The sequence below is a fragment of the Gorilla gorilla genome, chromosome 5 (genome assembly GCF_029281585.2).
Source record: "Gorilla gorilla gorilla isolate KB3781 chromosome 5, NHGRI_mGorGor1-v2.1_pri, whole genome shotgun sequence".
Lineage (NCBI taxonomy): Eukaryota > Metazoa > Chordata > Mammalia > Primates > Hominidae > Gorilla > Gorilla gorilla.
Genome location: NC_073229.2, coordinates 190,755,047 through 190,771,581, shown reverse-complemented (window position 1 = coordinate 190,771,581; position 16,535 = coordinate 190,755,047). Strand labels below are relative to the sequence as shown.

Here is a 16,535-nt window from a genome sequence, read left to right as displayed (position 1 = left end):
AGTGGCTGATACCTGTTGCTCCTTTCCATGTTTAGTGCTTCCTTCAGGAGCCCTAAAAGAGCTCAAATTTTAAAATTTTTTAAATTTTAAAAAGAATAATAATTTTTAAAGAAGACAAAGAAAAAGGACTGTGTTTCTAGGGCAGCAGACTGTGGGAAGCTAAGTCTATGGGAAACTAACAGAAGATGAGGGCTAGTTAGGAACATTTGTTATAGAGATTATTCTGGAGGCTTCTCCAGGCTGTAAGGGTCTAGAGTTTCCCTTCCATCCTTCCAGGCAGAGAGGACAGGAGGGACACCTTTACCCATTTATATCCTCCTTTTAGGTAAAGAAGGGGAGGGCAGAGAGCTTTGCTTATATCTGCATCTTTTCAGTTGTTTTCAGCTCCAAATAATCCTTATGCCAAAGCAGCATATTTTGGGGTGGCTGACTCTGCTACCCTTTGAGGGTCTAAAATCATTTTTACCAACTTTAGCCAAAAAAATACTTTGGCCTTAATCAAAAGAAATTGAGAATTTTCGTTACTTGCAATGGGTAAAGAATTCATTAACTGGAGCGCAGGGACGCTGAGGCAGGGATGACGGTGATGCCTGAGGTTCATGTGGGCCTCACCGTGATCCGGGCTGCACTTCAAGCTCTTCATTCACTGACTCCCTAACCCTAGATCACACCCACTGTGCAGGCGAGGGGCACGGGAGTTTGAGTATCTTGCCCAAGGTCACACATGAGTAGGTGGCCAATGGGGTTGGACCCCGGCTCTCTGGTTCCAGGCAGTGCTCTTGGTCCCAGCCCTGGCCTCACAGGGAGGCAGCTGCACCATATCACACGTTTCCTCTGTGCGCCATCTCTTCCCAGTGTTTCTCCTGAAGCAGGAAATACTGTCTTAGCCAGATGTGTGCGTAGTCCTGAGCTTTCAGAATGCAGTCATCTCCAAACGGGACTATTCTTCCAGGACCACACACTGGGTCTTTTCTGTGTGGTCACCCGGTGGTCTTGAGCATTAAGCACTTCCAGGTTTTCCCAGTACAGTCAAACTCAGGGGAAGCCCTTTGGATGATGTTTTCTGCAGATCTGCTCGTATTTAATGAGGGGAGGTAATGGAAATAAAGCCACAGTCTTTGATTTCCTTGCCATCAGGACCTCTGTAAACCAGGCCTGACTGCTGGAGTGTGTCCCTTTAATTCCCTTCTACATCCTCCCACTGGATTTTATTAGGACAATTGAGATGTTCAGGATCCAAGCTGTACAAAGGCACGCCACATGTCCTCACAATGGCCCTCTGTCCCCTCAGAACACATTGCTTTGTGCCCTAAATAGCTGCTTTGCTTTGAGGTGTGCTGGCCCCACCATCATTGCAGCCAGCGCAGTCCTCCATGGGAGACCTCAGAGCATGATTGCAGAGTGACTGCATGATTGCGTGGCCCCAGTCCGTCTCCCCAACGAGTTGGTACACCCGGGACAGCAGGTGCCTGATCTGTGCCGCTCACTGGTGCTGCTCCAACACCTCACAGTGCATGGGGGTGGGCACACAGGGAGTAGTTATTGAATGAATATCATCTTTAAAATGCTTTTCATTCCTATCTCCAGAGCTCACCACATTTCCTTTTATGTGACAGCTCTAGTAAGCTGCGGCCTCAACTTGGAGAGGTGCTCACTTATTTACTCAAATATTCATTCACTGTAAAAGCAGGTGACACCAGGAGCTCAGATGTGAGTGACCACCACAGGAGAACGGGAGAAGGTGGGGGGCCCTCTGGAGAAGACAGCAGCTGTTGACACTGTTGGCCTGTTGCCTGCTTACAGGACCTGCTAGGAAGAGAGTTCCCAAATGCACCCTCCCCTCCAAATGCACCTGCCCTCCCTCTCCTGCTCAGTCCTCGGCCCCCAAGTAGGCACCGTGCCTTCTGTCTTGCAGGTTGTTCATCGAGACCTGAAGCCGAGTAACATCCTGTACAGGGATGAGTCGGGGAGCCCAGAATCCATCCGAGTCTGCGACTTCGGCTTTGCCAAGCAGCTGCGCGCGGGGAACGGGCTGCTCATGACACCCTGCTACACGGCCAATTTCGTGGCCCCGGAGGTGAGCATTCCCCGACTGCAGACCCAGGCCTCTCTATCCGCAAAGACAGGCTCTGCCCCCTCCCACTGCAGAGCCACCGGACAGCGGGGACGTCAGAGGCAGCTTGAGCCGTGTCAGCAGTGGTGTTGGGAAACAGAAACGAGAACCTTCAGTCTCTTGAGCCAGGGGCCAATCTTGCTTAAACATAGTTGTTCTTATCATTCTCATTTTCCCATTTGAAAAAACTTTTCAACAGTAACATTTTTATGTAAAATTGTCTTCTGTAGACAATTTGGATGAAATCTGCATATTTATTCCAAGTTAGAGAGATGATGCAGTAGTCTCCTTATACAACCAGGACGCAGAGCTGCGGTTCACCTGGGATGGGAAATGGATCCGTCATAGCGCAGGGAGCAACTAAGTTTACAGATTTCCTCTGCACCTCAATTCTCACTCCAGATTGGTTCCCCGACAGCAGCAAGTCAGCAGCTGTCAGATTGAGAACCGCAGGGCTCCGGGTTGATTTGCCACTGAAAGCTTACGTTGTTCAGTGTCTGTGTCTGTTCCCAGCCCCGCTCAGAGCAGCTAGCAGGCACCTGGTGAACTTCTCTCTTTTCACATTTCCCGGGAACAAGTTCCATTAGGTTCTGAATTCAAGGATGTGTTTATAAATCTAAGCCCAATTTCTTGCCTTTGAGAAAAGCCAGTGGTAAAGAGAGGAAGGGAAGGGCTGTGGCTGATGTTGCCAATGGGACAGGGGAGGAGGGAACTGGGAAGGAAGGCGGACTTCAGAGTCTGTGTGGATCCCGTGGGTTCTTGATGGAACTGGACCAGAGCTGCTCCGATGGGAGGGGAGTCAAGCAAGCAGCCGGGTCTGAGGCGCCTGGCATCTCATTGTGGGTCTTGGAGTTGTTTAAGAGGTCACCCAGGGCCACTGGTCCATGGCAAAGATGCTTCTGCGTGCTGAGACATGAACGGATGTGCAGCCAGGGGCTGGACTGAGAGGCTGTTTTAGGTTATGCAGGGGTCATCCAGACACTTGAGCAACCTGTGGCCCCTTTAAAAATAACCAAGTTTGGCTGGGTGCGGTGGCTCACGCCTGTAATCCCAGCACTTTGGGAGGCCGAGGCAGGTGGATCACCTGAGGTCAGGAGTTGGAGACCAGCCTGGCCAACATGGTGAAACCCCGTCTCTACTAAAAATACAAAAATTAGCCAGGTGTGGTGGTGTGTGCCCATAGTCCCAGCTACTCGGGAGGCTGAGGCAGGAGAATCGCTTGAACCCGGGAAGTGGAGGTTGCAGTGAGCCGAGATCACGCCACTGCACTCCAGCCTGGTTGAAAGAACAGGACTCCGTCTCAAAAAATAAAAATTAAAAAAAATTAAAGTAACCAGGTTATAAGCCTCTGTTCATGCCTTACTTAATCAATATTAATATTGATAATATTATGGGGGAGGAAAATCACGTTTTCCTCATCCCTCATAAGTTCTTAGCTGGACCACACCCCTGTAACAAAAGACAGGTTAACAAGAGAAAAAGAAGTTTATTAACACACATCTTCTCATTTATGCATGCGAGATGCCCAGAGAAGGAGTCATCCTCACAGAGGTGGCTTTGAATCCAGCCTACATGGCATCTTCAACAAGGAACAGAGAATTTTTAGAGACCTGGCAAGACAAAGGAAGAGGGTTAGGGTCTCCAGGGGCTGCAGCTTAGGGAGGTGCAGGGCTGGCCGATGGAGGCTGGTCCCATGTGGGACCACATGCATCCAAAGCTGTCCCTAGGGGAAGTCTTTGTCCTCTCTGGTGGGGGGGGTAGGTACCTTTTGTCTTAATCCATGTCCTGATTTTAGACAAATGGAGGACACAGAGCTCTCCTGCATCTGCTTCTTCTTATGTATCTTCAGCTCAGCGCCCCTCACGCCTATGCAGCATATTTTGGGGTGGCATATTCTGGTCTCCCACAATATTGATTTTATTGATTATAGAATGCCCTAGGTTGTGATATTCCTTTGCCGTTTACAAAGCACTTTTACCAACTTTTTTTACTTTCACTCTCATCCACCATACAAACTAGGCAGGGTATAATCTATTAACCATGTTTCACAGAGTCAGAAAGCACAAGCTCCATGTGTGTAAGTGACTTCTGAAGGTCACCCCACTGATGGATTAGGAAGTGAGGCTTGCACCATGAGCACCACATTCATTCAGCATGCGCTGGCTGGTCCCCTCCATGGTGCAGGCTCACACATGGTAGCAGCGATAGAGAGAGGAAAGGACAGGCTCCTTGCTCTCATCACTAAGGAAATTGAGCCGAGCTCTCCCGACTCGATATTTAATGCTAAATCCAATCATCTGCAGTAATCCGTGAGCACCATTGTGGCTTCCTTTGTTGTTATTCAACTGTAACTATATCAGAGGATTGCCCTCTACTGAAGTATGTAATCCTAGGATGCATACAAGTTTTGCTGCTTTAACAGTTCTTCAAAAAAATTAAATGTTATCACGTAGCCCAGAATGGAACTTCTGGGTATATACCCAAAAGAATTGAAGGCAGGGACTCAAAGAGACATGTGTCCACCCATGTTCATAGCAGCACTATTCACAACAGCCAAAAGGTGGAAGCCACGAGAGTGTCCCTCGGTGGATGAATGGGTAAGCAAAACGTGGCATGCACACACAGCAGAACATTGTCCAGCCTGCAGAAGGAAGGAACGTCTGACCCCTGGAGGAAGCTTAGGGTGTTATACTAAGTGAAATGGGCCAGTCACAGAAAGACAAACATTGCATAATTCCACTCCTATGAGGTCCCTGGAGGAGTCAGATTCATACAGACGGACAGTAGAAGGGTAGGTGTTGGGGGCTGGGGGACAGGGAGTTGTTGTTTAATGGGGACAGAGTTTCAGTTTGGGAAGGTGAAAATGCTCTATGGATGGATGGTGGTGATGTTGGCACCACAATGTAAATGGGCTTAATGCTGTTAAACTGTGCACTTAAAAAGGGCTTTGATGGTCAATTTTATGTCATACATATTTTACCATAACAGAAAAATCCTTCTGCCTTAAAAATTAAGGCCCTCCTTTTCAGCCTGTCTGTCATGTGTCTGGCAAGAGTACTAGTTTACCATGTGGCTGGCCTGGGAGGAGTCCCACTGCAGTACCTTAGGGTTGGCTTTGCCTTAAGAAACAGCGGTCACACCGAAGACACAGCACCGCCCTCCTCCTGGTCCCCAGCTTGCCGGCATAGGATGCCGCTGGAGAAACGTGCTGTCAATCTGAATGTCCTTAGTGAAGGGCGTGCCGGTGTCCTGTCGTTCCCTCCTAGGTCCTGAAGCGTCAAGGCTATGATGCGGCGTGTGACATCTGGAGTTTGGGGATCCTGTTGTACACCATGCTGGCAGGGTAAGCAGTCACCTCAAACAGGTGTCAGGAGGAGACACAGGGCAGCAGCCTCAGTGGCTGATCTGTCAGGGGACCAGGGCCAGCCCTGTCCTAGTGTGCGCATGTGGGCAAACCCAACGTGTATGCAAACACTCCCAGGCCTTGAGTGAACACTCGCAGACTTTCTTAGCCCCTCAGGACAACTGAAAACAAGGACAAGAAATTTTCTTTAAACTCAGCTCATGAACAAAACATCAAGTCTTGCCGGCATAGTCCCCATTCTCTCTGCTGCACCTGCCACTGTCTTAAAAGGTAGCAACAGATGTGCCTTCCAGACATCCTCTTAAACCGAAAGCCCCATAGCAGCTTCAAGGTCAAACAGCATCTGTACCTGGGTTTCGTGGTCATGAGTCATGCACAGGCCGGTTCACTGTGGTAAGACACGTGGTGTTACAGAAAGTGGCCTGGGCCTGCCATCCAGACAGCTGACTTCCATCTGAGCCCCACTCGCCACTAGCCGTGACTCTGGGCTAAACACTTTAACCTGTACCAGCCTCCCTTCCCTCTCCCCTGAGTGAGAAGAGGACACACCGTGGTTGCCTCTAGGCAGGAAGGTCTAGGATCTTACAAGATCCGCTGGTTCCTATTACGTTTATTAAATACTTGAATGGAGGCAAAAAGAAAAGAACCCTAGACCATCGAATCCTGTTTGCTGTAGCAAAATGGCTTGAATGCCCTCATGAGAATGAATGAGCTTGGCCTGCTTTTCACTTATTTCATCATAAGTCAACAGGTAGTGTCCACAGCAGAAGGAGAGTAAATCAGGCCCTGAAGCCGCACCCTGAGGACTGCAGTGGCAAAGGAAGGAACCTCAGTTTCTTACCAATACCACAGTCAGGTTATTTTGTGATGCTTCTAATACTCACTTTGCCTATATGGAAAACTAGATCACACACTTTCCCACTAGAGGAAGCGCTGGCAGCACATGTGTCCTTCCTTTCCTAGGAGTGTGTGGGTGTGTTTTAAGGTGGGACACCATGAACACCTCCCACGCGCTTGGAATATGGCCAGGGCTGCACCAAGCATGTATGTGTATTCGTGCATACACTCTGCATTTGCAGTGGAGGCTCAAAAAGTTAACTTGTCAAAGAACACAGAGTTGGTAATACATCCACCGTGGGTCTCTCAGACTCCACGTCTCAGCCTCTCTCACATGATGCCACACCGTCACCGTGGAAACCACGGCACCAGGCAACTCACTAGGCCACCCCATCCCAGTTTACCTGGGTCCAGAGGGGATACAGCACAGGTCTCACAGGGCTCTCCCACTTGCCCATCAACCTCTAGCCACCCAATTGCTAAGGAAGGAAAACGGGCATAGTGTTAGAGGTAAGTTCCGCTTTCCCATGAATCCTGGCTTCAGAGCAGAGGAGGGAGAAGCAAAGTGCTATTCCTTTTAACAGCCAAGGGGTGATATCAACTTGCAAACTTTATTTTAGGTTGTAAAATACAAGCTCATTGCCACAAATTTGTCTAATTATACAGATTTACCCCTTTTGCAAATGGGCCAGACGATACCCCTGAGGAGATTCTGGCGCGGATCGGCAGTGGGAAGTATGCCCTTTCTGGGGGAAACTGGGACTCGATATCTGACGCAGCTAAAGTGAGTACATGTCCCAGCGTTGCTTTTAAATATTCAGATTCTGAAATAGCCATATTATTTCTGAGGAAGCCAGGGGATAGGTTTTATATAACTAGTATAGGTATTTTATCCTCAGCATATTTTTTTTTTTCTTGAAATGGAGTCTCGCTCTGTCTCACCCAGGCTGGAGTGCAGTGGCACAATCTCGGCTCACTGCAGCCTCTGCCTCCTGGGTTCAAGTAATTCTCCTGTCTCAGCCTCCCAAGTAGCTGGGACTACAGGTGTGTGCGACCACACCCGGCTAACTCTTTTGTATTTTTAGTACAAAAAAGTTTTGTACTAAAACTTTTTTGTTTCACCATGTTGGCCAGGCTGGTCTTGAACTCCTGACCTCAAGTGATTCACCCACCTCAGCCTCCCAAATTGCTGGGATTACAGCCATGAGCCACCACACCTGGCCTTATCCTCGGCATCTTTTAAGGCTTTCATCTAAAAACATTATTTTCAAAAACATTTTTAGCATTTTCACATTGTCCACTGTCTTGGTATGTTATGCAGGGTTCTCCAAAGAAACAAACAGAACGTGTGTGTGTGTGTGTGTGTGTGTGTGTGTAGAGAGAGAGAGATTTATTTGTAAGAAATTGGCTCACGTGATTGTGGGGACGGGGAAGTCTGTGACTGCAAGGCAGCCGGCAGGATGGAGCCCCAAGGAGAAATGGATGGGGCAGTTGCCCACCACAGGCCATCTGCCACAGAATTCCCTCTTCCTCAGGGGAGCAGTCTTTTTCCTAAGGAGGCCTTCCACTGATTGGATGAGGCTGACCCACATTGTGCAGGGTAACTGCTTTACTCAAAGTCGACTGACTTAAGTGTTAACCACATCCTGAAAAACACCTCCACAGCAACCTCTAGACAGGGTAACATAACCCAGCCATGATGACATATAAAATTAACCACCATGCTTTTAGTGATATTGCAGAATGATTGCCCTGCATGTTCATAAACCAAACAAGTAGAGCTCTGGTCCAGAGGTATACTTCTGTTCTTGTAAAATACTTTGAATTTGGCCTTGTCTGCAGTCCACACAGTTTATGACCGGCCTTATTTCGTTTGCCCATCAGACGCTTTTTTACTTGGCATCATCAAATTCCTCTCTAATCCAATAGTAAATCGTAATCCAGCCACTGGTAAGCAGCACCAACAGCTGTTCCCGTGTTCATGTAAAAGGGCTGAAAGAGAAGGAGTCAGGGGCTCTGATTCCAATTCTGCTGTTGACATCTCAGTGCAACTTCATGCAGTGAGCGTGGAGGTGATGATTGTAGAGATGATGGTGGAGGTAATGGCGGGAATGATGATGGAGGTGATGGTGTAGGGGTGGCAGAGGTGGCGACAGCGATGATGGAGGTGATGGTGAAGGCATGGTGGAGGGAATGATTGTGGAAATGATGGTGGAGATAATGGCAGGAGTGATGATGGAGGTGATGGTGGAGGTGATGATTGTGGAGATAATGGTGGAGGTAATGGTGGGAGCAGGGATGGAGCTGATGGTGGAGATAATGGTGGGAGCAGGGATGGAGCTGATGGTGGAGATAATGGTGGGAGCAGGGATGGAGCTGATGGTGGAGGGATGACAGAAGTGGTGGCAGAGGTGGCGGGAGTGATCGTGGAGGTGATCATTTTGGAGGTGATGGTAGGAAATGATGGAGGTGATGAAGGGATGGCAAAAGTGGTGGCAGAGGTGGTGGCAGTGATCATGGAGGTGACGGTGGGAGTGGTGGGAGATGATAGTGAGAGATGATGGTAGTGATTGTGGAGGTAATGGTGGAGGTGATGGGGATGATGGTGAGGCTAATGAGGGTAATGGTAGAAATGATAGTGGAGGTGATGGTGAAGATAATGGAAGGTAATGGCAGAGATGATGGTGGAGGGTGATGGTAGAGGTGATGGAGGAGGGATGGCAAGGGTGACGGCAGAGGTGACAGAGAAAAAATGGTGAGGGTGATGGTGGAGGTGGTGGTGAAGATGATGGTGAGGGTGATGGTAGGGGTGATGGAGAAAGGATGGCGAGGGTGATGGTGGAGGTGGTAGTGAAGATGGCAAGGGTGATGGTGGAGATGATGGAGGAAGGATGGCTAGGGTGATGGAAGTGGTGGTGAAGATGATGGGGACAGTGATGGTGAAGATGATGGTGAGGGTGATGGTGAGGGTAATAGAGGAAGGATGGTGAGGGTGGATGGTGGAGGTGATGGAGGAAGGATGGTGAGGGTGATGGTGGAGGTGGTAAAGATGATGGTGAGGGTGACTGTGCAGATGATGGTGAGGGTAATGGTGGGAGTGATGGAGGAAGGATGGTGAGGATGATGGTGGAGGTGGTGGTGAAAATGATGGTGAGCATAATGGCGGGGGTGATGGAAGAGGATGGTGAGGATGATGGTGGAGATGGTGAAGATGATGGTGAAGGTGATTGTGGTGAGGGTAATGGTGGGGGTGATGGAGGAAGGATGGTGAGGATGATTGTGGAGGTGATGGTGAAGATTATGGTGAGGGTGGTGGTGGGGGTGATGGAGGAATGATGGTAAGGGTGATGGTGGAGGTGGTGGTGAAGATAATGGTGAGGGTGATGATGGGGGTGATGGAGGAAGGATGGTAAGGATCATGGTGGAGGTGATGGTGAAGATGATGGTGAGGGTGGTGGTGGGGGTGATGGAGGAAGGATGGTGAGGGTGATTGTGGAAATGGTGGCAGAGGTGATGGCAGCTGGCATTTAGTGAGCATATCCCAGATGTCAGACCCTGACAGTCCAAGTGCTCCTGTCCACACCCTCACTTTGTCTTAAATGAGTGTAGATGTCTTAGTTCTGGTTCCCAAAATAGAGCCTCAGACTAGGACGTGGGTGCTGGTGGTTTGTCTGGAAGGCCATCTTGGAAGCTGGCATGGGAGCAGGGAGAAGGTGTTGGAAAAGGAGCAAAGTCAAGGACAAGGGCACATTGTCAAGATCGCTGCTGCAGGCAGAGGTCTCTGCCACCTCACAGGGCCTCACCAACCCTTCCTGCCCTTCACCACCAGTCCCTACCACCACCACATCCCCCTGTCTTTCCCCTGTGCCTCTTCCTTTCTCTTACTTAGCACACAACAGAACCTCCAGTCCTCCAAACACCAGCAAAGCTACAAATTAGTATGTCTTTCTCCACATCCTACAGGTATGAAGTAAAAATACTGCTTCTCTCAGTGTCATGACTATAAGATCGTGAAAAGAGTTATTAAAGCGCTCTTTGCTTTTGTTTTTACACCTGAAAATGACAACACTCATTTTTCTAGGAGATACTTGTTTCAAGAAATTACCAAGGTCAATGTTATCAAATATCAAAAGGCATTAGATTTTTCTGTATAAAAAAGATATTGTTATTGTGCATAGTATTTCTTAGTTGTTTCATGACCCAAAATTCTAATGAGTAATTCAACTTCACATTCTATATGCATTCTTTTTTGTTTGTTTGTTTGAGATGGACTCTTGCCGTGTAGCCCACTCTGGAGTGCAATGGTGCAATCTCAGCTCACTCCAACCTCTGCCTCCTGGGCTCAAGTGATTCTCCTGCCTCAGCCCCCCAGGTAGCTGGGATTATAGGCGCATGCCACCACACCCAGCTCATTTTTGTATTTTTAGGAGAGACGGGGTTTCACCATGTTGGCCAGGCTGGTCTCAAACTCCTAACCTCAAGTGATCCACCTGCCTCAGCCTCCCAGAGTGCTAGGATTACAGGCATGAGCCAACGCGCCCAACCGCATTCTAATTCATTTTATTATCTCTTCAAATGTGGTGGGAACACTAAGGAAGGAGGGTAGGCTAGTGGAGAGAATATGGATTCTCATCTTGGATCTTCCTCAGGCAGTAATGTCTTCATCTGCAAATTAGGAAAAGTAATATTTGCCCCATTTACCTCAAGGATGATTATGGTGATTAGAGCAGAAGCATCAGGTTTGTCTGCAAATGTAATTCACACTGCAACCAAGTACTCTGCAAATGTAATTCACTGTAATAGAATGTGCACTGTATTGTATGTGCATGTGTACACACATGTAGAGTCTTGTTTTAGAAGTTTTTACTGCTATGACTTTACAATGAAATGGAAAAATACCGTTATTGCACATGAACCCATTGGACATATCTGATGGCTCCAGATTGTAGATTTTGCAGTTTCTGATTATTTGTAGTAAATATTTGTGGGTAGTCCTGATAAAAAATGTAAGTATGTGCATCATTATGAATTGATTTCTACCTGTGGAATATTAATTATTTCAGCTTCTCCCTTTGGAAAGATATAATTGTTACAAGAAACAGTGTTTCATCGATTTACTGCATCATCTAACATTTCCACATTTAACTTTTTAGACATGAAATATGTAATAAAAGATAAACCTTCAGTGAACTTCCAAGTTTGGTAATATTTAAAGCTAAAAACCATTGACATACTTCTAAACCTGAAAGTGAACATGACCCCAAAATGCAAAGACCCACACTCAGCATAGTGGTTGGGTGTTGCCATAGAGGGAGAGGAGTTCTGCTGGGGAGGCTCTCTGACCCAGCACAAATGATCCAACCATCCCCCCGACTCTCATGACCTTCCCTGGCAGGACGTCGTGTCCAAGATGCTCCACGTGGACCCTCATCAGCGCCTGACGGCGATGCAAGTGCTCAAACACCCGTGGGTGGTCAACAGAGAGTACCTGTCCCCAAACCAGCTCAGCCGACAGGACGTGCACCTGGTGAAGGTACCGGCAGGCGACAGTGAGGACAGAGTGGTGGGAATGGGAAACCCAGAAAAGAGCCTGATACCTTGCAATCACTCCGAAGAAACCACAGAGTGCAGAGAAAGAGCCCATAGCAGCCCCAAACTGCACCGCCGGCCCACCTACCTTCGTGCACTTCACCAGACACGTGCAGTATTGCACATGGCTCCTACCTGAGTAGGTGGCAGCCTCTGCTGACGTGGTGGCAGCTGGCGTGGCTGTTCCACTCAAGTTCAAAGCCTCCATTCTAGGCCACACATGCAAAAAAAGTCCCCTTCATAAGTGACTTACATTCAGGCAGCAGTTGCCTCTCAGGCACCCCATCCTCTGGGTGGGACTCCCTTTTCTGAAAAGTGTAGACTGTCCCACCCCAGCAGGACTAGGCATGATCCAGTTAAGAGCTGCCCCCTCCAGATCCATTCTGAGAATTTGGATTCACTCCAGGATATGCCTGTTCCTCCAAATGAGTCCAGACTCCTCAACAGTGGCCAAAGTCCAGGTTGACAGGCCCTGGCATTTGCTGTGTGTCCTAGGACCCAGCAAGCCCCAAAACAGACCTGGCCTCACTGTCAGAATGCAGGGGATCACGTGACCTCAGCTTGGGGGCTCCACAAGCGTCCAAAACATTTTCCCCCAAGGCACAAGCACAGTGCCAGGGTGGCATGGGGTGGAGGGGCAGGTGCAGGAGACAGGGCCCATGTCTCCTGGGGCCCACGTGTGCTGGCCCCTGGCGGCAGGCTAACAGCACTCCATGCTCCAGGGACCCTGAGGAAGCTCTGGTTTCTCCCACGTTGCCTGGGGGCAGCTGAGGCCCGTGGAGGCCCCGGGCTCCGGCTCAACCCCTGGAGTGAGGCACCGCGGCTCTCACCCTTGTCCTCTGTTTTGCAGGGCGCGATGGCCGCCACCTACTTTGCTCTAAACAGAACACCTCAGGCCCCGCGGCTGGAGCCCGTGCTGTCGTCCAACCTGGCTCAGCGCAGAGGCATGAAGAGACTCACGTCCACGCGGTTGTAGCGGGTGGGACCCTGGCCCCAGCGTCCCCTGCCAGCATCCTCGTGGGCTCACAGACCCCGGCCTCGGAGCCCGTCTGGCACCCAGAGTGACCACAAGTCCATCAGGGAGGCGGCGCCCGGCCTCGCCGTGTCCGTGTTTTCTTTTTCAGCCCCGGAGAGGGTCCTGACCTGGGGGCTTCTCCAAGCCTCACTGCGCCAGCTCCCTGCCCGCTCTCTTTTCTCCCAAGCAAAACCAAATGCGCCCCTTCACCTCGCGTGCCCGTGCGAGGCCGGGGGCTTCTTTCAGAGCCCGCGGGTCTTCTCATACATGGCTTCTGTTTCTGCCGAGAGATCTGTTTTCCAATTATGAAGCCGGTCGGTTTGGTCAGACTCCCGACACCGACGTCCCAGGTACCCGGTGGGAAAGTGGCAGTGCGAGGGCGCAGCCGTTGGTGGTTGCAGGGCCCCAGAGGGCTGGGGTGACCTGGCATCCCGGGGCTCCCCACGGGCTGGATGACGGGGTTGGCACTGTGGCGTCCAGGAGGAGATGCCTGGTTCTGCCCAAAATAATCCAAAGAGCCGTTTCCTCCTCGCCCTTCAGTTTTTGCCTGAGGTGCTGGGTAGGCCATCCTTTCCTCTGTCCCAAATTCAAATGAGGAGTAAGAGCCCAGACGAGAGGAAGGCAGGCTGGATCTTTGCCTTGAGAGCTCCGTGTCACCAGGATGGAAGGGGGTGCCTCTCGGAGGAGCCTGTGTCCACCTCCAGTCTCGGCTTTCCCCGGGGGGGCCAAGCGCACTGGGCTGCCGTCTGTCCCCAGCTCCCGTGGCCACACAGCTACCTGGAGGCTTTGCAGGGAGTCGTGGGTTCTCGCACCTGCTCAGCCCTGTTGTCGGCTTCCTGTGTGCTCACCTAAAGCTGTGGTTTTGCTGTGTTCACTTCGATTTTTCTGGTCTATGGAGAAACTGTGAATTGGAGACATGGAGCTCTGTGGCTTCCCACCCAAACCTTCTCAGTCCAGCTGGAGGCTGGAGGGAGACACAGGCCCCACCCAGCAGACTGAGGGGCAGAGGCACAGGTGGGAGGGCAGCGGAGATCAGCGTGGACAGGAGCGATGCACTTTGTAGATGCTGTGGCTTTGTGTTGCGTTTTGTGTCTCTGTTGCACAGATCTGTTTTTTCACACTGATCCGTATTCCCCTGGGTGTGCACACAGGGCGGGTGTGGGCATTTAGGCCATGCTGTGCTCTCCTTCATTGAGTAAAATCGAGTGAGAGGTTCCGGGCGGCAGGATCGACGCCCAGTCCAGCCGGCAGAGGGAACACACGGGTCCTTCCTTCTCCTGTAAGGGTGTTGAAGATGCTCCCTGGCGGCCCCCAAGCGGACTAGATGGGAGGAGGCGCCGCTCAGCCCCTCACCCTGCATCACTGAAGAGCGGCGCCTCTGCAGCAAGCAGGGCTTCAGGAGGTGCCCGCTGGCCACAGCCAGGTTTTCCCTAAGAAGATGTTATTTTGTTGGGTTTTGTTCCCCCTCCGTCTCGATTCTCGTACCCAACTAAAAAAAAAGAAAGAAAAAATGTGCTGCGTTCTGAAAAATAACTCCTTAGCTTGGTCTGATTGTTTTCAGACCTTAAAATATAAACTTGTTTCAGAAGCTTTAATCCATGTGGATTTTTTTTTCTCAGAGAACCACAAAACATAAAAGGAGCAAGTCGGACTGAATACCTGTTTCCATAGTGCCCACAGGGCACTCCTCACATTTTCTCCATAGAAGATGCTTTTTCCCAAGGCTGGAACGACTTCCACCATGATGAATTTGCTTTTTAGGTCTTAATTATTTCATTTCTTTTTAGAAACTTAGGAAAAAGCAGATAATCCTGAGGTCACACAATCTGTCCTCCCAGAAATGAACAAAAGTCATGACCTCTTCTGCTTGCTACACAGGCAACGATTCCCCCATCAGCTGCCCGGACCCTTTGGCCTGGCTTGGTGTGCAGGCCCGTCTGTTTGCTTAAAGTCAGTGGGTTCTGGTGCAGGGAGTGAGAAGTGGGGGAAGTGAAAGGGAAAGCATCCGTGAGAAAGCGGCCACGGTTTTCCCTCCTTGTGTGCCCATGGGGCACCCGCTCATGGTCTTTTTCAGTCATCCCAGTTTGTACAGACTTAGCTTCTGAACTCTAAGAAAGCCAAAGGGACCGACGAGACTCCCCATCACAGCGAGTTCTGTCCTTACATATATTTGATGTGCATCAGCGGAGAACACTGGCTTGGCCCTGCTCCGCTGAGTGTCTGTGAAATACCTCTACTTTCCCTCCCATATCCAGAACAAAATGATACTTGACATCCTTCCACAAAAGTCAGCCTAAAGAAGTTATGGTATCATATGTTCAACTAAGCTTTCAAAAACCTTAGTGAAATAGCAAGTGACTGCTTTCAAGCAGCAGTCGACATGTAAATGAAGGTGTTCTTAGAATTCGCATTTTGCCAGCTCAGCGCACCTCCACGCCGAATGAAATGCTCCGTATGATTTGCACAAATGACATAGACCTCCCCAAAAGTTAATTGGCTCTCCTTCCTCACACAGTTCATCATAACCCGCCCCCCGCCCCCAGGTCATGAAAATCACAGAACTTATAAACACATTGAACCCTAGATCTCAGGCTTCCTGACCTACCGCCAGTGGCCCCTTGCTGACCACCCTATAGGGTCCTCCTTCCCTGGCAGCCCCCTGTGTGGGAGAAATACCTGATTCTCCCAATCTGCAGTGGGAGAGCTTTGCTGAATTCCATCCCAAAGTCAAACATGGGCAAGAGGTGAGGATTTCACTTTTACCCTCAAGTCCGATTTGTCTGTGATTTTAAACTAACTGTGTATGTATTGATGTTTGGAAGATTGTTTGAATTTTAAAGTGATAATAGTACTTAATGTTATCCAGTATTGTTCATTAAATGGTGTTATCCTAAAGCTGCACTTGGGATTTTTACCTAACGCTTTACTGATTCTCTCAAGCACATGGCAAAGTTTGATTTGCACTCCGTTCATTTCTGACACGTTTTGCTGCCTCCTACCTTTCTAAGCGTCATGCAAATTCGAGAATGGAGAAGGACGCTGCCGGTCCCTGAGCGGTGTGGAGAGGGCAGAAGGTGGACTCCAGCGCAGCTTGAGGGGCTGAGGACGGAGGCTGCAGCGTCTGTGTCGTTCTACTGAGCACGCTTCTCTGCCTCGCTCCTGACTCAGCACTTTGTTCACTGGCTCAGCAGTTATGTTTACACATCATTTTTATGTTCCTGCTTTGTAATTCATGTTTGAGATGGGTGGCCACTGTACAGATATTTATTACGCTTTCCAGACTTTCTGAATAGATTTTTTTGAATAAACATGGTTTTATGAAGTGTAATCTTTTTCTAGCCTAACAATAACCTTTGGACTTTCTGTGTTGTTACCAATAACAGTCTGGATAGCTCCCCACTCCTCTGGCCCCTTCCCGCTGGCTTCAGGTCCTGACCACCTCTGCTGCTACCATATGACTCCTCATGGGGAGGTGAAGCAGCATCACGACCACTCCAACTCAGAGCCCTGTGCGTGGGTGTGTGCAGGTGGGTGAGCTCATGCATATGTGTGTATGTACATATGTGTAGGTGCACATGTGTGCGTGTGTACGTGGGTGAGTCCATGCATATGTATGC

General features: G+C 49.7%; 1 protein-coding gene across 6 annotated transcripts in view; it reads left to right on the top strand.

Moving 5' to 3' along the window:
- RPS6KA2 (ribosomal protein S6 kinase A2) overlaps positions 1-16,246 on the top strand; it is a 451,529-nt gene extending 435,283 nt beyond the window's left edge. For all 6 annotated transcript variants that reach the window (XM_055391343.2, XM_055391339.2, XM_004044945.5 and 3 more), the window contains 5 exons: positions 1,916-2,077; positions 5,380-5,456; positions 6,981-7,098; positions 11,710-11,847; positions 12,754-16,246. In XM_055391343.2, coding sequence (XP_055247318.1) covers positions 1,916-2,077; positions 5,380-5,456; positions 6,981-7,098; positions 11,710-11,847; positions 12,754-12,879 — 621 coding nt within the window. In that variant the 3' untranslated portion in view covers positions 12,880-16,246. The remainder of the gene's footprint in view (positions 1-1,915; positions 2,078-5,379; positions 5,457-6,980; positions 7,099-11,709; positions 11,848-12,753) is intronic.
- Positions 16,247-16,535: the final 289 nt, after the last annotated feature.